This window comes from Leptosomus discolor, chromosome 1 (genome assembly GCF_034619465.1).
Source record: "Leptosomus discolor isolate bLepDis1 chromosome 1, bLepDis1.hap2, whole genome shotgun sequence".
NCBI classification, from domain to species: Eukaryota; Metazoa; Chordata; class Aves; order Leptosomiformes; family Leptosomidae; genus Leptosomus; species Leptosomus discolor.
The window spans coordinates 15,652,819-15,675,606 of NC_141391.1; the positions used below are offsets into that span (position 1 = coordinate 15,652,819).

The 22,788-nt window shown below is 41.3% G+C and overlaps 1 protein-coding gene across 1 annotated transcript; it reads right to left on the reverse strand.

The window, feature by feature from the left end:
• Positions 1–11,107: 11,107 nt before the first annotated feature.
• LOC104351211 (matrix metalloproteinase-27) lies at positions 11,108–19,037 on the reverse strand. The gene is made up of 10 exons (XM_009957257.2): positions 18,891–19,037; positions 18,278–18,516; positions 17,525–17,673; positions 17,299–17,427; positions 15,087–15,248; positions 14,312–14,435; positions 13,450–13,580; positions 13,072–13,231; positions 11,422–11,525; positions 11,108–11,208 (listed from the first exon to the last, which is right to left on the reverse strand). Exons 1-10 carry the CDS (start codon positions 19,005–19,007, stop codon positions 11,108–11,110), a joined length of 1,416 nt encoding a protein of 471 aa, XP_009955559.1. The 5' UTR covers positions 19,008–19,037.
• Between the last annotated feature and the right edge of the window lie 3,751 nt (positions 19,038–22,788).

A 22,788-nucleotide genomic window follows, 5' to 3' on the forward strand; every position in this document is an offset into this window, starting at 1 on the left:
CCAGTATCTCTCTTACAATGCCAGCTCTGCTTTGGTGACTAGCAGCAGGTGCAGAGGCAAAGTTTTAAGCAGCTCATGCCTCCCTGAGCATGGTTCCTGGCTGCCCAGGCTGAAGGAGGGAGACAAAGACTCCCAGAAAAGGTGGCTGATGGAAGTAACTGTGTGCTGGTTTTTGCTTGGTGTTCAAGAAGCAGATCAAACTGAATGCCCTTAATCAGCAAATATATTTCATTTAGGGAGTTAGATAAATCATCTTAATTACTTGCCCATGGGTGTAATGAGTAAATGTTGTGTTCACAAAGCACTGAGTTCTATGCAAATGTAAACAAGAGAAGGACTTGCCTGGAAAAGTTCGTGTAATGAATAATATAGAGGTGGTGAATCCATTTCCACTGGAAACTGGAATGAAACTCAGACCGGAACTCTAGGACTTTGCTTTAGTGAGTTTTCCTGTCTGCCAATCCTCACCAAAGATCAAAACATGGTTTGTTACAGGACCTAGCAGTTTATGACCCTTTTAAAGTGTGCAGTCACAAACTACTCCCTTCTTTTGTCTAAGAGAATTTGCAGTGATTTCTTTGTTTCTCTTCACTTTAGCCCCTTAACAGCAAATGTGTATCACGTGGTAACTCTAGGGAGTGCTATGAAATCTTGGTCTATTGTACACTTTATGTGATTTGTCTCTATCTTGCTCCCAGGAATGTTCCATATTTCATATCCCATTATTCATTTCAGACAATGTATTTATTTTCTTTATTACAAGCATGGAACTAAGAATATAAAAATGTTATTTAAATGAAAAATAAAATGAAAGTACTCATATTTTAGCAACAATACTCTAGATGTTGTCAAGTTACTATTTCTTGTAATAGTTGCGTATGTTTTATTCTCTTGCACTTTTAATAAACAAGCCTTATTACACTGAAAGTGAGGTGGGGAGAGCTCTTCTATAAATGCCTATGTCTAGATACCCATGCTCATCACCCTGCCACACACCTTCCAACCCTCATCTGCAATAATCCTCAGTGCCCTCCCTTGTCATCTTCCTACTTTTCCAGCAACATGTGTTAGGTCTGCAGTGGAAAACAAAAAAAATAATCTAAACCAATTGGGAAGGAAGTGATAATCACTGAGACACTCAAATCTTGAGAAAGAGAAGGGATTGGTCATGAATTGGAGCGGGTGTGAATTCTGCGAAATTCTCCATCTGTGCCCCTTGAAGGGACAAGGATATCAGCCATCCACTGATTGTAACAGTTATGCTTTGTATGCTTGCCAAAACAAAAATGCTGAGGTTTAATTTTTCAGCCCCACATGCTGAATTTTGGGAGGAGAGGAGCTCTGTTTTGCGGTTTTTGAGTTGTATGGGTAACAGGTACTAGGTACAGATATCTAGATTACACTCTGACTTACTCTGTCTAATTACACTGTGGAGAATGTATTTGTTATTTTATCTCAAGCCTAATCACGACCCTGGGAACTCTAATGTTAGAGAAATCTTCATGGAAACCCTGTGATTTGTCAGAGGCGTGCTTTCTTCTGCTGATTTCCTTGTGATTAAGCATGGTGGAGGGAGGGCTGTACAGGTGATTTTGAAAAAGAGTTTCCAAATCAGCACACACCTTGGTCAAAATCAGGGCAAATCTGGGGTTCAGGCAGTTTTCCCCAAAAAAGTGCAGGCTCGATGAGAAGGGGGAATAGGTGCCATGTGACATTAGCCTGGGGCTTTCTGTGCTGGACTACAAGGACAGAGAGAATTCTGCCTAGTGGTGATGGGGAAGCCCCAGCTGCCCCAAGGCAGAGGCAAGGGTCTGACATTATGTTACAAGCAGCCCTTTTTGGTGCTTCACAAATTACAAGAGTCTTTTTATTTAAATGTGAAACTCCAAGGTTTAGCTTTTAAAAGCCAAAAAAAAAAAAAAAAAAAAAAAAAAGGATTGGGTGAGGAGTAGGGCAGAGGAGAAAGGTAGTGACTGGTTGTAATCCATGAATGAAGTAGGTCACATCTTGGATACAGCAATAACTTCTAGAGAGATATCTGATAACCTGGGATGAGGGAATGGCCACGGGAATATGGAAGGTACATAGCGATTCCCCACAGGTTTCTTTCACAGATTTCAGTGAGCAGCTTCCCTTTTCTTTGGCTCTGTTTCCTTCTGTGTAAGACTGAGCAACCCTTTGATTTTCCAGCACGTTATAAGAGAGGATTCAGCTAGCGCTTCCACACTTGGTTGATACAGTGGTTGTTCTTCTGGCTTTAATTTTGGACAGAGAATAACCTTGCAAAGCACAGCCCTGAAATGAATTGTGGGATTAGCCACAGGGAAGCCATGCGAGGTAGTTATACTACCTGACTGTGCACACAGACTTCATGTCTCCTTATTTCTCCTCTCAGTGCATATTTGTTTACCTGCTTAACACTTATATGTTACGCTAAGTGTTTACGCCTGCCAGACACTTTAGGTTCATGTTGCTGCGAAACTGACTTTGATTTTGTAATTTCTAAGTAAATAGAAAGGGATCAAGTGAGTGGAGGCTTATACACTATATGCATTCAGGTGATTGTGGTTACCACCAGCTGAATCCATCTTTTTTTATAACATCCTGCTATTAGCTACACACAGGAAAAGTATTCAGTAGGAGACCCAGGACTGACTTCTGGTGCTAAAACACTTTCCTTTGGCCACATGGTTCGAAGGTGTCCAAAGGACTGTTCTTTGGTCCAAGCTCAGATCTCTTCATCAGGCACGTGGACAGCTGTGGCAGAGCCTCCCAGATAGCTTTCTCCACAAGGAATCTGATTTTCGTGTCCAAAGTGCTCCACAAACTGAAACCATGCATGGCAAGTGAGGGAGCTGGTTTCAAAACCACAGTGCACTGAACCAAAATACTAAAGTACACTCAGCCTTTCTAGACATGCTTGTCCTGGTGTTAAAGTCTATAGTTCCCTTGTCCCCTGCCCCAAATAGATGCTCTAACCAATAAAATCTTTATTTCTGCCCGTTGTCAGTATGTTCTCTAAGTTTGGGAGCCTTTTTCCATGAATATTTTCTTTTTACACTCAGTTTAAAGCTTTAAAGATGGGGTCTTGATGGTCAAGTTAACCCCACATTGCAGAGACTTCTATCTTCCTGATGGTTAAGCATCTTTAAAGGCTCAGATCCAGTCAACAGGACAACCAGATACAAGGATATATATAGGTGGAAATTAGATAATTAGAACTTGGCCTTCACAGTGCAACCAAATTCTTACAGAAACACCACGTGTGCAAAAATATCCCACAGCCTATTCAGAAATTAATGAATGACCTCCGTATTCCCCTTTGTACAACTTGTATTTTATTCAGCTTTCTGCCTTTTAATAGCACCGATTCCCAAAATTATGACTTCCAATAGTCTGCATCTGAGGATAACCTTTGCAAAACCAGAGACAGAAGCAGAAAGGTTTGCAGGTTGGCAGGTTAAGCTCTGGGGATGAGAGTTGAGGGCACTGCAAAGGGAAGGAAGATGGTAGGGTCCATTCTTGTTTCATGTGCAGATCATTTTGAATGTAACAGTGTGAATGCACATTTCTTCAGCGAAGTGCTTGAGTAATGGCCATGCTTTGTGTGAACTTTGTTATGGCAGTATGGTTCTACAGTCATAATGAGTACAGATGTCTTCATTAGGACTCTGAGCAAAAGATTTCAAAAGTAGTGTTGCTTAAATATGTGTTTGAATTTTGGCATGAGATTGAAGACTTTGCTGAATCAGCACCTTCTTCTCTAATTAAAGCCTGTCCTCTAGCTCACAGTGTACACAGGCTGCACTGTGATCCTGGAAATGAGGAAAGAGTTTATCACTCTCAGAAATTAAAAAGACATCTTTAATAATAGCCATTCTCCTTTCATTTTCTATGCTTGTTAAAATACATGTCCAGGTAAAGTTTCTGTACATTTCTGTAAACAAACACTTGCAGAATTTTGCTGCAGAACATACCTGTAGCATTTTGGTCTGCTTCTGAGATCAATGTAACCTTTCCTTGCTTCCTTAAACAAAGTGTATTTCTTCTGCACTAAGAGCCTGGTTTGTTCTCAGTAGTCCTGTTTGCGGTAGTATGAAGTGATAAACTCACTGTTCAGCTGCTTGGAAAAATATAATAACCCAAGCTAAATTACACCATGATTTAAAGAAAACACATTTACTGTATAAACAACTTCCTCTGTAATCTGTGGTGAAAATCAAATGCAGTGCCTATAAAAGTGATGATGATAGTCTGAAACATAGCTAGAGGTAAATATGCATATATATTTGTGTTATATACATACACACAGGTTTGAAAAATGTTTTCAGTGCTTTTTGTAAACTATTTATTTTTCATATTTATTACCAAATTCTTTTTTTAGTAATGACATTTACTATATGTCTGTAAGCTATTTTTTCAGAAACACTTTCATTTTTAAATTCTGATTTTTCATCTTAACCAGTGTAACCTTCTCAATCTAGAGTAAACAGCTTTTACCAGTTCCTATAATAGTTGCTGACAATTTAGGGGACTCAGTCCTTCAAGACATAACTTCTAGTACTCTATCGCTGTTTTTCTAGTTGTATTCTCTTTGGTGAGTCTGAATTTTTCGTTTTCAAATCTAAGTGCTTCTCCTTGCATATGTTTCTCTCTTTAAAATACCTTCATGCAAGTTAAGTATCATTTAGAAAATTGTGAGCTGCGTAACCGCACAGTTAAAATTAAGCCTCTGAGGAGCCGAGCTGCCGGGAGCTAACCCGGAGCAGATGCCGGAGCAGCTGTGACCGCAGGGGGGCAGCTGTGACCCTCTGCTCCCAGCCTGGGGGACCCCGATGCACGGGGCGGTGGGGAGCTCCGGCCGGTCCCTGCGGGCTGTCGCGGTGGGGTGCACATGCTGTGCCCTGCAGTGGGCGGTTCGTGACTCCATCCTTTTGTAAGAATCCGCATTTCTTTGTTTGCCAGCGACTGCTCCAGAAGTAACCACCACCCTCATCAGTCCAAGGTCAAACAGATGCCCCATAGTCACTTAATGTATCAAAAGCCTGAGTTACCCACCCTATACCTAGTTGTTAAGAGCTCATGTCGGCTTTTTATCTGATGGTTTAAAACCCTGTGTTGCTCTGTTATGCAGAGCCTATATTCCCTTCAGTTCTACAAGCAGCATTTGTTCATAAACTACACAAAAGGCATTTCCATGCAGCTGGTGAGATCCCCTACTCCTTTAGCCCCCCTACAGGCCTGCAGAGCCCCACAGAGGCTGCACAGACCCACATGCACCTGTGGGCAAGGGATGTTTATGGGACCAGACAAACACACACACACATATGTGCATCTATGTCTGTTTGGTTATTGAAAGGTAGCAAGACCCAGGGCTTATAGATCATAAAAACACATGAAGCACATGATACATGAGGAAAAACCCCAACAGATAACCCCCCACCCTCAGACTGATTTAATTAATGAATGCAGGTAGACCATGAAAAACTCTGATTCACAGCCAGAACCACAGATCACATGTCTCAAAACTTTAGGTCCTGTCTACAAAGTATGTGTACAGGGTACACTCAGCAATGTCATCGAGATGGCTGTCTTTAAGTGTGCTCAACCTGCAAGGTCTCTGCCTGTGTTTGTAGCCCTCACAGAAGTGCTCTCCCCTGTCTTAGCCAGGCACATTGTTCAGCTCATCTGCGTTTCTTGCCGGCATCCTGTCTCAGTACCTGACATGGCTGCAGGGGGTTTCAGTACTCTGCTTCACGTATGGTTCTGGCGTATCTGAAGATTCAGTGTTCAAAAAGCTTCAAACTTGATAACCTGTTCAAAGAGCACACTGGCTATCAAAGCCTAAATACTGGCCTCACAGCTTCCTTTTCTGTTATCAGGATTTAAGCGATTAGCAGCAAGAGGCATGAAGGTATGAGTGAGTGCAGGGAAGAGCAGTTACGTACATCCAGGTAACAAGAAGTTCTTTCCCCATACATATGCTCCTAGGCTTGTCTTTTTTCTTCCTTTAAGGTAGCAAACCCTTAGAAAGGTTTAGTATCAGTTTTCTTGAGGCTTTTGGGATATCTTTCTATCAGCCAAGAGTACAGGTGATATGTTGCTTACCTGAAAGCCTAAGGGGAAGAGGTGGGTTTAAGCTCTGGTCTAGGAAGTATTTGATTATACACAGCTCCTGCCCCTCTCTAGTAGCTAAAGCATACCCATGCAAGTGCTAGGAGACCAGGTTCTTGCAGGCAGAGAAGCGAGCAGGACTTTTCAGGACAATTTACAAGGGATGCTGTACTTTGTGTGTCTCAGCAACACATTACATTAGGATGCATAATTTCCTCATTTCCTAATCCAGTCTTATCATCACAATCTTATGATCCATTTGAAAAACAGCTGTTAAAAAAACCATTAATTGGCTGAGAAACATGACCATTTTTTTCTTTGTGATGCGAAACAACTGGAAAGACAAGTGTGGATTAGCTTTCTCCTTGTTTTTGTCTTTTCTGCCTTGCCTTGTCTGCCTTGCCAAACTCCTCTGGTCAACAGCAGGGGGACTATGACATTACAAAATCAAATGGAAACGTGCAGTGGAAAGCAAAAAGGATGTTTAGCAGGAGGCACCAAGAAATTATCTTAGCTTGACCACATGGGATCCTGTTTTCTGTGTGTCTGTGTGCCAGTCTGGTCCCACAGTGACTGAAGGTACTGGCCAAGTTCAGCCAAGCCAAACTGAGACGCTGCAGTTCCTACAGGTGTTGTGGAAAGAGCGGCTGGCTAGAGGAGAGGAAAACCTATTAATGGGAAGGCAGATAATCATCCCTTAGCTGGACTGTGAGGCCAGCAGCTGGTCAGCCCACAGGTAACTGCACTGCATTACTCAGCTGGTAACCTAAATGCAGTGTGGGGACATGTGTTATGAGGAGTTCTCGGAGGCATAAGAGAGTGCTGGGGAGGTGGTATTGGGAGCCCTTTAGGATATGATGAGGTGTAAGACATAATCTCATGTTAACCAGGCTCCTGGCAGAGATGGAGGGAAAGGACCACCACTAGGCACTCATCACTTACTGGATTTCCGCTGTGACACTCCTATTCTGGTTCCTATTTCTCCAAAGAAATGACAAATGAAGAGGGAAAACTGAGTGACCAAGCTGTTATCACTAGTCAAAGTCAAGTCTTTTTGTGTTGGGAGTGACTTTTCAGGCCTTCACAAACAAAGGAAAACCAGTACTCATTGCTTTATTTATTTTTGCAGGTGACCTGTGAACATGCACCCCACGCTGGTTTAGTAGAATGCCAAAGCTGCCAATCAGAAAACTTCATTAACAGCACTTCACTGTTAAAGATTAACTTTCCTTAGGACAAGAGATTTATTTAATTGTGAAACAATGTTTCACCGGAGTGAAGAAGGAACACAGAGTAGCTATGATGTTTGTTTACGTGTCTGAAGACAGAGGAACTTGCCCACATATTACAAAGAGCTGAATAATCTCCTTGATGACTCAATGATTAAACTTTTCTTGCAGCCGAAATTACAATTGTATTACACACTGAGCAGAGTGTGTGTGGAAGAGTAATCTTGCCTCTGAGTATAAACACTTGGGCATAACTTGGCACGTTCTGTGACTGTGCTTTCTACACAGCCATCAATTGAATTATATGCTGGACAAGAGTTTAAGAAGACTGGAAATATACAAATAGGTAAGAAACCATCTCCATCCCACCTGCCTCCAGCATGTCCAGCTCTTGTCTCATGGGATCTCATGGTCGCTCCACAGGCAGTGTCAGTCCAAGTAGGCGCCTTCAGACAACTTTATCACTGGATTGTTGTCATATAAAAAGGTGCTGGTGTATTTTGCCAAAAAAACGAACATCAGAGAGGATATAAGTAGGATGTCCTATTTTGGATCACATAAAACCTGAAGTCACAGAAGGCGAAGGCAGGACTGGGAGAATGAAGAACCACCCACTGTAGGAGAAGATCAGGTTTGAGACCAGCTGAGGAACCTGAAGGTGCACAGTCCATGGGACCTAATGAGATGCATTCGCAGGTCCTGGGGGAACTGGCAGATGAAGTTGCTAAGCCACTGTCAACCATATTTGAGCAGTCATGCCAGTCTAGTGGAGCTCCTGCTGACTGGAAAAGGGGAAACACAATCCTCATTTTCAAAAAGGGAAAAAAAATGAGATCTGGGCAACTACAGGCCAGTCGGTCTCCTCTCTGTGCCTGGCAAGATCTTGGAGCAGATCCTCCTGGAAAGTATGCTAGGGCACATGGAAAATAAGGAGGTGATTTGTGACAGCCAATTCACTAAGGTCAAATTGTGCCTGACAAATTTGGTGACCTTCTACAATGGGGTTACAGCATTGGTGGATAAAGGAAGACAACTGATGTCACCTACCTGGACCTGTGCAAAGCATTTGACACTGTCCCACACGGCATCCTTGTCTCTAATTTGGAGAGATATGGATTTGATGGGTGGACTGTTCAGTGGATAAGGAATTAGCTGAATGGTCGCACTTAAAGAGTTGTGATCAACAGCTCGGTGCCTGAGTGGAGACCAGTGATGAGCGGTGTGCCTCAGGGGTCGGTATTGAGACCAGTGGTGCTTAACATATTTGTCAGGGGCATGGACAGTGGGATTGAGTGCACTCTCAGCAGGTTTGCTGACAACACCAATGTGTGTGGTGCAGTCGACACGCTAGAGGGAAGGGAGGCCATCCAGAGGGACCTTGACAGGCTGGAGAGGTGGGCCTGTGCAAACCTCATGAAGTGCAACAAGGTAGAATGCAAGTTCCTGCACCTGGGTTGGGGCAGTCCCAAACACAGATACAGGCTGGGCGATGAGTGGATTGAAAAAAGCCCTGCGGAGAAGGACTTGAGGGTGCTGGTGGATGAAAAGCTGAATATGAGCCAGCAATGTGTGCTCACAGCTCAGAAAGCCAAAAGTAACCTGGGCTGCATCAAAAGAAGTGTGGCCAGCAGGTGGAAGGAGGTGATTCTTCCTCTCTACTCTGCTCTGATGAGACCCCACCTGGAGTACTGCATCCAGCTCTGGGGCCCCCAGAGTAAGAAAGACACGGGCATGCTCAAGTGGGTCCAGAGGATGGCCACGAAGATGACCAAGGGGACTGGAGCACCTCTTCTATGACGACAGGCTGAGAGAGTTGGGGTTGTTCAGCCTGGAGAAGAGAAGGCTCCAGGGACACCTTATTGCAGCCTTCCAGTAGTTAACGGGTGCCTGCAAGAAAGCTGGAGAGGGACTCTTTACAAGGGCACATAATGATAGGGCAAGGGCTAATGCATTTAAACAGAAAGAGGGTAGATTTATATTAGACATTAGGAAGTTCTTCACTGTGAGGATGATGAGACACTGGAAGAGGTTGCCCAGAGAAGCTGTGGCTGCTCCCTCCCTGGCAGTGTTCAAGGCCAGGTTGGATGGGGCTTTGAGCAACCTGGGCTAGTGGAAGCTGTCCCTACCCATGGCAGTGGGATTGGAACTAGATGATCTTTAAGGTCCCCTCCAACTCAAACAGTCTATGGTTCTGTGAAAGATACCCAGCAAAGACAGTATAAATTTCTGTCTTAAAGTTAGCTACTCTAAGCTAGTTGGCTAGCCTTCCTCTGCAAAGAGGTATTTTCTCCAGGGACTGGGTTTGCCCCAGCAGTTTTTACACGAGATGAGATGAGATGAGATAAATAATGTTGTGGAGAATTTCTCCCTCTTCTTTCAGTACAGGGACCTTCCCTGACTCGTGTCGAGTAGATATGTAGATAGACAGAAAGCTAAAGTTAAGTCAGATGAATCTCACCCAAATATCTACCATTTCACCTCACTTTAAGTTTAAATTTCGTTAGGGATCTAGAGTGCAATGGTGTTCACCATGATTATTTTTGTAGATCAGTGAAGCAGCATATCTTAGCCTTTATTTTGATTTTGTGGTGGGAGACAAGCCAGCAGGGTTCTTACAGCAGTAGTGGCAACATAACAGTACTCCTGCTGCTTTCACCAAATCAGGTAGGCAAGGTTCAGGTTGGGATCATTGCATTGTTGTATCTGGTACTGTAAAAGCACATATCAAAAGGAAACTTTTTACTCAAACATGCAACAAGTGTTTAAAACAGCCAGATGTGTGAGAACTAAGGAGCAGGAAGACAAGACAATACTAATGAGACCACTTTCTCAGATATACCCAGTCATGCAGGCAGTATGACCAGCCATTTGGCAGTGTGTTCTGGGCCTGTTTCCAGAATTTAATGTAAAGGAAATACTTGGAGAGGAAATGGCTGTGACTTTATACGTTTTGTCTGATTTTTTGAGGAGTTGCTCCATGTGCAATGGCAACATGTAATAAATCCTTGATATATGTGCACTTGAAGCACATGCTGTGTGTTAGCAGGACAAAGGTTCTGCTCCATGACTTGGTAATTGAATCTGTTTCTTGAATAGGACAGGGATGTTCTATGAAGGATGTCATTCATAGGTTCACAAAAAATGGCCACTGATGAAATGTTAATTGTTACACCATAAAGACAGATCAGGGTGAGATAATGTATTTAGACATTGGAGCTGGAGGGTGATTTCGGTGGCAAAACACTGATACGATGTGAAAGGGACGAGACTGCAATAGTCAAAGAAGAGCAGGAGATAATGCAGGGGAGAGGACAGAAAAACAAGTGATTAATGAAAAGCCTGGCTATTGAAGATGTTTGGAGAGAAAAGAAGAAAAATACGAACATTGTATGTTGGAATTATATTAACATATTAACCTGAAGTCCTTCACACCTCTGAAATATAGAACGCCTTCAACAGATGAAGCAGAAAATAACAGACAGCCACCTAAAACTGTTTATTGCCAAGATATTTGAAAACCCACCTGGAGTATAAAATAATGAATTATGTTGGACATTTTGCACTTAATTAAATGAAAAAATACAGTTTTTTTCTAGCTTTTGGAGATACAATTAGAGTTGACATGCCAGTCTATTAAAATAGTAGACATACATGAAAACTAGTCCTGTTGCCTCTTCTGTATAGTAGTGTATAGATGAACAACCTTTGAGACATCTAGAATGATTTTTATTCTCATACACTGTGTGTAAGAAAGTTTAATGATATTAACAGTTAAACCAGCTGTTACTCTTTATTTCGCGGATAACTTTTTTAGCAGTAGGGTCGAACTCCCACTGCTTGGATCCATGGAAGAAGTAGAATAATCCTGGAAGTACAAAAGTAAAGCATTATGTTATGGGTACAAGAAATATCTTCATTCTGACAAAGCAGGGAACATCATCTTTGTACACACAAGAGAGCATCTCTTCAGTTCTGTCTTTTGCAGGATACAGCAATAATGACATTCAATTCATCATAAGTCCAGAATTTATATTCTTCACAAGTAAACAGATTCTACTTAAAAGCTCATTTCATTTACCTTTCTGTTGGAAAACAGCATCAACCTTCTGGCTAATTCCTGGAAAGTCATCAACAGTCTGTCTGGGATAACCCTTCTCCATGGACTGGCTGGTTTCATCAAACCTAAATCATGTGAAGGGGAACATCTAATTTTACAGAGTTTAGACATCAATTATGCAAAGAATTAAGCAGCTGCTGATAGGTGAACACCATCTGCAGCTTGGCTGATTTCATTTGGGTAACAGAGAGTAAAGTTATCTACTCGCACAATGTCTGCAGGGCGCTGGCCACTGTATTTTCTGTGAGGTGGCTACTTGTTTGCTGATAAAGGCAGAGAAGCATCTGAAGTAAGACAAATTGAAGGAAGATCCACATTTTTGACAGCAGGGATGGGATTTACCTCCTCTAACGATAGCAGAGTAACAGGCAGCACATGGGAACTGGCTGGGTTGATTCCTGCTGTAGTGACTGCACATACTGATTGCATGGATTTTGAACTCCTCTTAGACTTTGATATGATGTTGTACATAGTCCTCTACTAGATGACAGATTTAGATGGAGGAAAGGGAGCTGAATTATTTCTAATACAATCAACTAGTTCCTAACTCAGCCAGGACAATTTTTATGAGATGGGGCTGAATTTCGGGGCTGAAAGGAGGACATAAAAGGTTCCTCAAGATTTAAGGAACTGTCTCAGGAAAAAAAACACAAGCAAACAAACAAGCCTTTGTTTTACTTCTCCTTGGATACAGGAAATATTTTTCACAGGGACATGAGACTGAGAGAATGAGTTGCTAGGTAAGCAATCTGTGCTGTGGTTTTCTTGCATGCCTTTGTCTTGTGACCAGGACGGTAAAATAGCAATGCAAAACATTGTAAATACTCTTTTCAAAACTATCAAAAACAAAGGACAGGAAACAACACGCAACTCAAAATCTGGCCCACACTGTGTGTCTCACTGAGGAACCCCACAATTAGTCACAATAAAGTCCGTTTGACCCACGCATGCTCCTGGTTGCCTGTGGAAGGCCTTCGCAGCATTTGTCCTTGCATGCAGGAGGAATCTACCAGCTTCCCAAAGCTGTCTTTTTGCTTCCGTTTGCCTGGTATTTGGGTATCAGGAGTCACTCATGCTAGCTTGGGAAAAGGATTTAGAAGAAGCATGTTGCAAATCCAATAACCAGCCAAAGAAAGTAAAATGAACTATCATTTCTATCTCTTTAAAAGAGATAAATTAATCCAGGACTTTTCAGAAATAAGACAAATCCTGCACAAGCCATCCCAGACTGCCTTATGCTGAAGTAGGTTAGCTTTCAGATTTTTATTTTCTAGAGATACTTTTGCTTATTGCATTTGTAAAAATTCTATACGTCCTGGAATTTTTCCAGCTTCCAGACATAATGAGTCAAAATAGGTCCATACCTTGAATGCTTATTTCAGGACACCCTTAAGCTGTGAAAAGTCAAAGGTATATTCTTCTCCCCATGAAGGAGTCAGAGAAACATTACTATGGAAAGTGAGATTACTATAGTTACCTAGTTACACATAGTTACCTAGTTATATATAGCTACCTAAAGGTCTACTTTCTCTTTTATCACATGAACAGCTTTAATTGTATTCAGATTATATTGGAGTCAATCATAAGAAAACATTCATCAGTTTTTCTTACCTCCAGTACTTGTCACCTATGAAAAAGTCTGTCTTCCCTGTATTTTTATTGCAAACAGCTGCATCAATTTTCTTGACACCTTTAGGGAAGCCCAGTGTGTTGATATTCTTCGGATAACCAAGCAACACCTGATATCCGCTGACAACCCAGAATTTATTGCCTGTTAAAAAAAAAAAATTAGATTTCACCAATGATTTTCAGATAGTAAAAGAAAAAATACACACCCTTAGTGTATGTTGTAGGAAAATCAGATAAAATAAATGTGGTATTTTATTTATTCGGAAAGTGAATTTTATGCATGTATAACTACCCTTCCTTCCTCCCATCTTCCCACAAAATTAAAGGTAAGAAAAATTTAGAGAAAATCTCATACTTCACCTTTGAAAAAAAGAATCTGATCTTTTGTGTTCTCATACACAGCTTCAATACCAGGTGGCAGAGTTGGCCAGAAGGTAGAAATTAATTCGCGTTCAACTTCTGTGTTATCAGGATAGACTCGCCATAAATGCCTGATTTAAATATGAAAGTTTTTGTAGTAAATAATAAACCACGGACATTTCTATGTGGTTTTCTGGCATGCCTCACACAAGAATGTGAGCAACTTTGTGACTTACAAGCTCACTCTTGTCAGTGGATCTACCTGAGTCTATGTGTCAGAAAGGAAAACACTCCCCTCAGTGGGAAGTGAGTGTTTTTTTATTCTGGCTTCTGTCTGGAATTACCCTTCTCATTGGTACTGATTGATCAATAGGAACAGCAACAAGTGGCTGAAAAATTCAGATTGTTCCTGTACTGTATAACGAGAGAGTTATAGGGTCCCACATGAACCTGAGTGTAAACTATTCCTTGAGTAGCTTACCCAGATGACTTTGGACTTGCATAGGTTACTGGAGGAGAGATTGGCCCAATTATTTGGTAGAATATACTAATTTCTTAAGAAATGCTTGCAGCATTTAGTCATGTCAGTACCTGGTGTAACCTTCTATACATTTGGGAATAAAGCTTTATGGGACTGAGATGTTTTCTGGAAAAAAACAAAGCATGTTTTTTCAGGAGATCCTGTAAAAATAATAATATAACTTGCAACTGCTGAAAGTCTTATTTCCGTGAACTGACATCTAACCATTTGTCTCATTATAAATCCCATAATCATAATCATGTAAGCCATCAAGGTATTCAGTTTTTGTAGAAATCAAGAAAAAATAAACCTCAGAGAGACGAATGTCCTATCAATATTTACCTGCCCTTTAGAAAAATGACTTCTCGTCGGAGTGTAGTTATAGCATTGAAAGACATCTGGGAGCCACAGGTTTTAGGTGAGGTAGGGCTGGCTGGCCTTTTATCTGGGGCATTTGGTGGAGATCCTAAGGGAGAAATTTTAGAAAGAATACACCAAATTTGTAGAAATATTAAGGTGTTCACCTATAAATGCATTTTTTATATTATAAGAATACAATTTTTTTGGTGAAACTTTGTGAAAGAGATTATTTCTGTGAAATCATTTTTTATGATCATTTCTGTGAAGTAATTTTTTGTGATAATTTCTGTGAAAGAGATTATTCCTCTCTATGATGACAGGCTGAGACAGTTGGGGTTCTTCAGCCGGGAAAAGAGAAGGCTCCATGGGGGACCTCATAGCAGCCTTCTAGTACCCGAAAGGGGCCTATAAAAGGCAGGGGAAGAATTGTTCACAAGGGTTTGTAACGACGGGATGAGGGGTAATGGTTTTAAGCTAGGAAAGGGCAGATTTAGGTTAGACATTAGAAAAAAGGTCTTTAATATGAGGGTGGTGGATCACTGGAACAGGTTGCCCAGAGAGGTAGTGGAAGCCAATCCCTGGAGACATTCAAGGTCAGGCTTGATGGGGCTCTGAGCAACCTGACCTAGTTAGAGATGTCTCTGCTTATTGTAGGGGAATTGGACTAGATGACCTTTTGAGGTCCCTTCCAACGCAATACGTTCTATGATTCTACAATTCTCCTCCTTACTTTTTTTAAACCACGGATTTTACTCACCATAAATGGACTGAATACCACTTATATCATCTGGAGAGAGGGGAAATTCGCTGGGGCTGATGTAGGCATAATTGGGGAACATCAAAGCCCTCTGGTCATTAGAATGGGAGAGACCCAGGGCATGACCAAACTCATGAGCAGCAACGAGGAACAAGTTGAATCCTTAAAAAATAGATAGAGAGAAGAGATGAGTCTACATTTGGTCTTCAAATGGCTGATATGAACACAGCAGGGTTACGACTCAGTGACAGTTTTCATAATATATTGAAATTCACTAGGGTATGCATACATGTAAATTTTTTTTGCATAGGATATATATTTTTTGTATAGGAAATATATTTTTTGTATAGGATAAGGTTGTATTCTTCCCCCACTAGAAGGGAGTGACATTTGGCCCTCTTTCCTGCTGTTCTTTCTGTTAACTACTGAAAGTATGTGTGTGGCATGAGTAGATGTCTGGGGGTGAGTGTGGGTGCAGCTCTGAGGAATGTCCTGGCAGGGTTTCCTGGCTGAGCTAGAACAGGTTAGATAGTGAGTCAGATCAAACTAACAGCTCTCCAGGGCAAGGATAGGACAATGCGCTCTGTGCTCACTTGAGGTACCAAAGTGTCACTCCGTGTGTCACCTTCCCTCCTACAAACCTAAGAAAGAAAGGTGAGATCATGAATAGAACAAGTAAAATATAATGTTAGCAGAATGATTTACCTTTTTATCGTTAGGACTTTAAATTGTATGGTTTCTTTACAGCCTTGCAAAATGAAATAACTTTTTAAAATATTATGCTTATGCATGCTGATTTCCAGTGAAATGTGCAGACACAGTAAAATAAAAACGGAATTTCCTTCAACATGCATCCCTCCAAGTAACACACCTTTTTGAATTAGGGAAGAATGATCATCTGCTCTGCAGACCAAGAGCCAGCAGTATCAGCAGACTTAGTGAAGTTCACATCTGTGGCAGAGCGGAGGACTGGACATCGATTGCCCAAGAAAGGCTGGCTGAAGCCAAGATATCCATTTCTCAAAAAACCAAAGAAAAACCTCAATTTTTCCAAGCTTATTTCCAGCCCTCCCCTGTCATGAATCCTCTGAGCTCTCCAACAAGTTCTGCCATGCTTAGTTCCTGGAGCTGTGCTGCTGAGGAATGGCAGCAAAATTGGAGTTGACCCATTCAATTACAGTGTGGGGAAAATATTGCATTTTATCAGCCTGACATGTCCACCTCTCATCCTTCTTTTTTTTTTCCCACCACAATAAACCCATACATCTCTGCCTCATGCAGTGCCCTTACAGCACCTTCCCATTTGTTAGCTCCTTGCTTTTCCTGCAGTATGACTTTAGTTCTCCTCCTGCAGTTATCCTCTGCAGCTTTCCATCCCAAAAACTGGATGAGAAAAGGGTCTAAAGCACCACAAGGTAATGTGTCCCTGTACAGATGGATCTGTCAGAGGCGGTGTGTGCTGTATGGCCAGCCTGGAGGTTGAGAGAAAGGAATTGAGGGGAGCAGATAGGTCCTAGCTAGATAGTTGAGCACTTGGTGTTCCCCTCTCTTCTGGGCTGGTGGCACACAGCCTAAGTCAACTCTACACACTGCATCTCAGCCCGTGGGTGGCCTGAACAGCATGTTCAGATTCCCAGCTGCCTGCAGGCAGCTGAAATTTCTTGGAGAACACTTCTGTGTATAAGCCCATCCTAGCTTGAATGCAGAGTAAACCTGAAACAGCCTATAGTCGGACCTGTCATGGTATTGTTAGTGAAGACTCTTCATTACCTCTGGTGGCTGTAATGTTTTTTAAGTGGTGGGGATCTCCTCTGAGGGCTGCTGCAAGGCACAGTGTGCTTCCTCTGCAGTGTATGGTAGTGCCAGGCTTGGTGCCAGTGTGTGCACCAGTAAGGGAAAAATTCAGAAAGCTTTTACTATGGGTTGTAACACTGGCAGGCATGGGCCCTACCAACCCCCAGGTAAGACCAACCTGTGTCTGCAGCATTCGTATCTGAAAAGGATTGTCCTGTTGGTATCTTTACCAGTATTAAATAAGAACTAGAGTAGCTCAGGCTGGTTTTACGTAGGTGTCATTGCAAGTATCTCAGTTAGATGATGGCCTGTAATACCCTCAAACCTCTTTCATGGTTAATGCTATGTTTTATCTCAGTCTGTTCCTTCCTTTAAATAAAATCATAAAGGAATTTACCTATCTGAATTTTTTACCTACCAACTAAGCCTGTGGTCCAGTCTTCATCCTCATCAAAGTGCACATCGCCACCAAAACCAATGCCAGGTGGAAAGGCGTGAGCAAGGACACCAAGAGGGCCATCAAAATAACGAGGGCAATGTCCATGAGCTAAATAATATGATGTTGAAACAACATTGAATTTATGTTATGACTATTGGAAAATGTTTAAATTAATCTTACCATTGGTATGCGGTCAGCCTATTACCTTTTGTCCCAAAAGCAATCATTATATCTGCTATTCCCTCATGAATACGAGTGAAAATCAGCGGGGTGACAGTGCTCCACATTCTAAATGCCTTCTGGATTGCTTTATCCACGTCCTCTTTGCTCATATCTGGTGTGTAGTTCACAATTCTATGGTTGAGGGTTCAAGTAATAATACTTAGTGTTCGCAGAAAGAATTTTTCTAATATTGCTAAGATGATGAATAGAGATGTGTAAGAAGAAATTTCACCTGTAATCGAATAGCTCAAAGATTAAACTTGGACTGAGTGAGTTTGAGGAATGTGATAACTGTCCAACATGTCTTTTTTGTAGTAATAATTGTGTACATGGTATCAGTTTTTCTCAAAATGGCTCTAAGCCAGGAGTTTGTCTCTTGAGCATGAGGAAAGTACTCTCCTCAGGTTTCTGTGACTACTAAACTGTTGGTCTTAGCAAATTTTGAAGATAACGGGGCTTGTACAGGGTGCAATTGATACTTCTGTTTGTTTCATAGAATATTTGTCAGGAGTGATACATGACAAGAAAAAACTGTGGTTGACTCAGAAAATGTAAAATACCCAGCTTGACTCTCAGACATTCCTCTCAGGGATAAGCATAGCTAACATCTGGGGAAAGAAACATTTTCATATTCCCAGCTGGGAACAATTGCTCTAGAAGTTATATTCAAATATAACAAATGTGGATACCCACAAAATCAAAGCTTAAACTCAAAAAGTAATTATTGAAATACTACCTGTATGTCAGCTTGTTTTTCTTCCATCCTGGCAGAGTAACACCATAGAGACCCACATCGGGAACTCCACACCTGGGTTTCTTCATCGTTTCCAATGTCTCAGTATCTGGTTTTCCAGTCACTTTCAAACCAAAAAATTGTTGCATTTTCCGAAGTTTTTCAGCTGTGGATTCAGCGTTTATTTTCCATCCAAGTTGATTTGGATCTGGCTCAACAGCATAAAACTTATTTAAATAGTCCTAGTGAAAAAATAATACCAACACAGTTCACACTTTGATCTTTTTCTTAAATAAAAACCTTGCAAGGTTTCTATAATGTTTTATAATGTTTGTGTGCTTTGCTGGCAAAACCATCTGCCTGCAATTTTGGAGCACAACAGATGTTTTCCTGAGGATTTCAGCTAAACAGAAACAAAGAACATTGTCTCTGACTCTTATTTGCTTGACATTTCCAGTTTGTACAGATTTATCCTACTTTACTAAAATTTGGGCAACAGAGTTCTGTGTAAGAGCATTGTCTCAGAAAGACAGACAACTGATGTGTAGCTGGATTATGCAGATTGTATCTAAAAAGAGAGGGCTCAATAGATCTCTAATATGGATATGGTAGTTACCTGTACAAGCTTTACTTCGTCTTCTTTACTGTCTTTCTCTGGGTGAACGGGAAGAGTGTTAGAAACAGCTGCACATATCAAAAGCAAAAGTAAAAGATCCTTCATTCTTACTCTCATCTCTGTTCTGTTAGGAGAGCAGTCTGCTTTCTGCTCAGTGTCCATCCCCTCTCACATCTCAGTTTGTACGATTATGGCGTGCTTTGTAGACCCAGCAGTAGACTGACTCAGAGTTTATCATGGTCTAATTACCTCCGCACATCCTATAACACTGTGCTGGTTGACACAATAAAACTTAATTAAACCCATCTGATTTCACAGACATCTGTACTCAGTTAGTATCCAAATACTCCTCAGCTGCTTGGCTACCATCCCAAAACTGGCACTTGATTTTTTTTATTTTACACTGAATTTCAGTGAACCTGAGCAATTTTGTGCCAGATGAAACGGTTGACAAATGCAAAACCTTTTAAGTTGTCCTGACCCAGCTGTCTGAAATAGGGCCACCACATGTAGAGGGACTCTTAACTATTCTTAGCCTAGAAAATTGGAGTCATGCAGCAGATATGAATCCCATCCAAAAAAATTAAAACTTCAGGAGAAATCACTGTAAGCAAAAGTTTTCTTTTAAAATTGATCCATAAAGTGAGACTGGATGTTTTGGAAAATGGATGAAAATCCCAAATCACTCACCACTTCTTCCCTCTTTGAAAAAGTGTGTTTCCTTTAAATTATACTGGTGGAATACATGAGATACATGAACAAAAAAGATTTTACCCTCTAAATCCAGCCTAAAGAATGTGAATAATCTTACCTCTTTGCATTTATGTAATCTGTCCATCTATCTATCTATTTACTATCTATCTATCTGCCATTTCATCATGAAAGATTTCTTCAGTTTGACCACTTTAGCCACAGGGAATATGATTATTTCCTGTCTTAAGTAATTCAGAATAGAGGAAGTTTCAAGAGACACGCAAGCTGTGACAAATTATGGGATTTCACCCTGTGCTGGCCAGGCACCTTCCTCTTCCACTGGCAGCAATGGGAGCTGAAGGTGTTCAGCATCTCAGAGGAGCTCTGTCAGCATGTGCTCAACTTTTACAGAACGTTGGTAAGAAATACCCTCATGTTGGACTGTGGCTTTTCCAGGAAACCCTTGCTTCTGTGTTCTTGGCTTTTTTGCTGTCACTTGCAGCCAGCTTTTCTTCAGCTGGAGGCGTTAATGACGAATTTTCTAGCCCAAATTTCACAATGTAGCCTTGTTAGGTAAACTTGTTTGTTAACGGCATTTCTCAGCTACCATAAAAACACCCCCCAAACCTTCCCTTATTTTTTTTTTTATTATCTTTGTGTTGTAAGGTAGGAGGCCCGTGAGGCCCAGATCCCATTCATTTCTGTAACTGAGCTACAAACAACGGATTTTCTGAGGTGGAGAGCTTGACTGAACAGATACTGGAAATGACATGTGTGATCTTTTTTAACGTATGTCTTATGTTTTTAAATGGATATATTTGTTTGCATCAAAGATTTTAAAACTACAAGAAATGACCGCACAGCTATCATCTGTCTGTATACACAGTGTGGGTCACAGAAGACAAACCCCTGTTCAGTGGATTTTGCACCAAGCATATTTTCCAATGGCACTAGAACAGACTTTTCAAAAACATGTTTTAGCTGAAAGGAATTTAGTTTTGTAAAAAATCAAGGCAGCACTGAACAGGTTTGATATGAACTGGGAGAAGCGGTTATCTTTTTTCCCACTCTGGCTGGCCATCAGATCCCCACAGTTGTCTGCTATGTAGCAGCAGAAGGATAGAGAGAGCAGCTATGTTAAGATAAGTTACACTTTATACATTTATTAGTTAAGCATTCTTCTATAGAAAATAGAGAAATACATATCTTTGAGAGTGATTCAACCAGCTATCTTGACGGATGAACTGGCCTCTATAGGTGCTCTCTGTTTTTATTGAACGTAGAGAAGCTTAAACAATTAACTTAGACTACATTTCTACTTTCAGCTAACAGCTCAAGCTACACTAGTGTAGTACTCAGAAGACACTTGAGTGACGGATGACGGTGACCAATGTCACTCAAAGCAATTTTAGGGTTTTGCAACTTGACCACCTACACAACATAACAGCCAGTTCCCACTGTTCATGGGAGAGAGGCCTGAACACATTTTTTCCCAAGCCAAGTTTCAGAAATACGCCTATAACTGGCCTTGAGGTCTGGGAAAAGAAGAAGCTGCATTAGCAGCTGCTGGCTATGGTTTCCCAATTGTTATTTTTTACATTGGTTAAAGTAGATGGATGTTGATCTACATTGTAACTTCTTTCCTTATCCTAGAATTGGTTTTATCCGGTTTGCAGTAATGTGACCTATGTTTTAACCCAGAAAGATTGCTGCCTATCCTTGTCACATTGGTAGTACCAAATGATGCTACACAGGGCATCACAGGAATCATCAGTACCACTGCGTAGTGGTGATCCTAACACAACACCAGCAGGGATTCAGCTTTCCTAAGTGTTCACAGTGTGAGTGTCTACATGTGAGCTAACTGTCTAAGCTTGCATTATATCAACAGAAATCTAATCAATATGGTCAAATGGCATCTAGAGAGCATTTATTTGACCACATGTGAGAGGTAAACTTAGGATGATTTGTGCAGCAAACAGAAGCTCACCAAATGTTTTGACCAACACCATTGACTATGATGAGAGTCTAAGCCTGCGATCACATGAAAACACTTAGGCTAAAATTAAGCTGCTTTTGAGACAGTCTAGTGAACCTGAGACATTGACACAGGCCTGGTGGCTGTGACCCAGGACCTAGAGGGGACATGTGGCTTCTCAGCTGATGGCTGGAGGCCAACTGGAAGCCTTCAGCACCTTAATGATATGAGATACCTCTTCAGTCAGCTAAGTAGAGCCACTACTTTGCAGGCTCAATCCTACAATACAGTCAACAAAGCTGAATCATTACTCAGCTTGAGTGAAAAATATGAGACAATGGCGAATGTTTCAAATAAAGTATTTTACCCTTGGTAAACTTTTAGCAAAGATAGAAGCCTGCGAGGGCAGGATTCAACCACCTGAACACAGGTGCCTAGAGACAGTGTAGGCTCTGTGGGGCTTTGGGAAGTGCTGATCTTCCAGAAGTCCTGTTTCATACCTGTATGGGTGACTTGGATACCCTACAGCACCTCAAACGGACTAAACATGTGTTTAGGAGTTGGATTCCTGCCTGGGCAAATCTGTCTCAGTTAATAACAATATGGACTATAAGTACACACAAAACCAGTAACCAGACACTAGGGAGTGGTACATAGTACAGTACCATAGTACAGTAATTAACAAATAGGACTGTAAACTTATTAAAAGGGAGTAAGAAAATCGTGATTGCTTGGACTGAGCTAGAAACAACACCCAGATTCCAAATTACTGAAAGCAGTTCTTGTGCCTGCAGGCAGGAGAGAGCTGCCACCAGCAGACGTGCCTTCTTCCTAATGGTGTGGCTGGAATGGAGGAATCACCACACTCACACAGGCAGAGGAAATATTCACTCACATAAGCATGGGGAATATTTCTCACTAAGAAATCACTTCATTTTGAGTTCTCAGTCTTCCTGCTCAAGGGAAATCCACAAAATAAAATTCAAAAAAATACACATGGCAACTAAAAATCAGAACTTGACAGGATACCAAAACACACGGACTAAAAATATGCCATTACAAACTTTATCCTCTCTTTACCTTCTTCATCGTCCGTGGTTTGTAAATTACACTTTATCCTTCTCTTTTGTCCAAAACATAACCGCCTCCTTGCCCCTTGTCTCCCATTTAACATTTTCTCTGCCCCAAGGGTACCCACTATTTTCTTCTAGAGGGGAATTAGTGTTC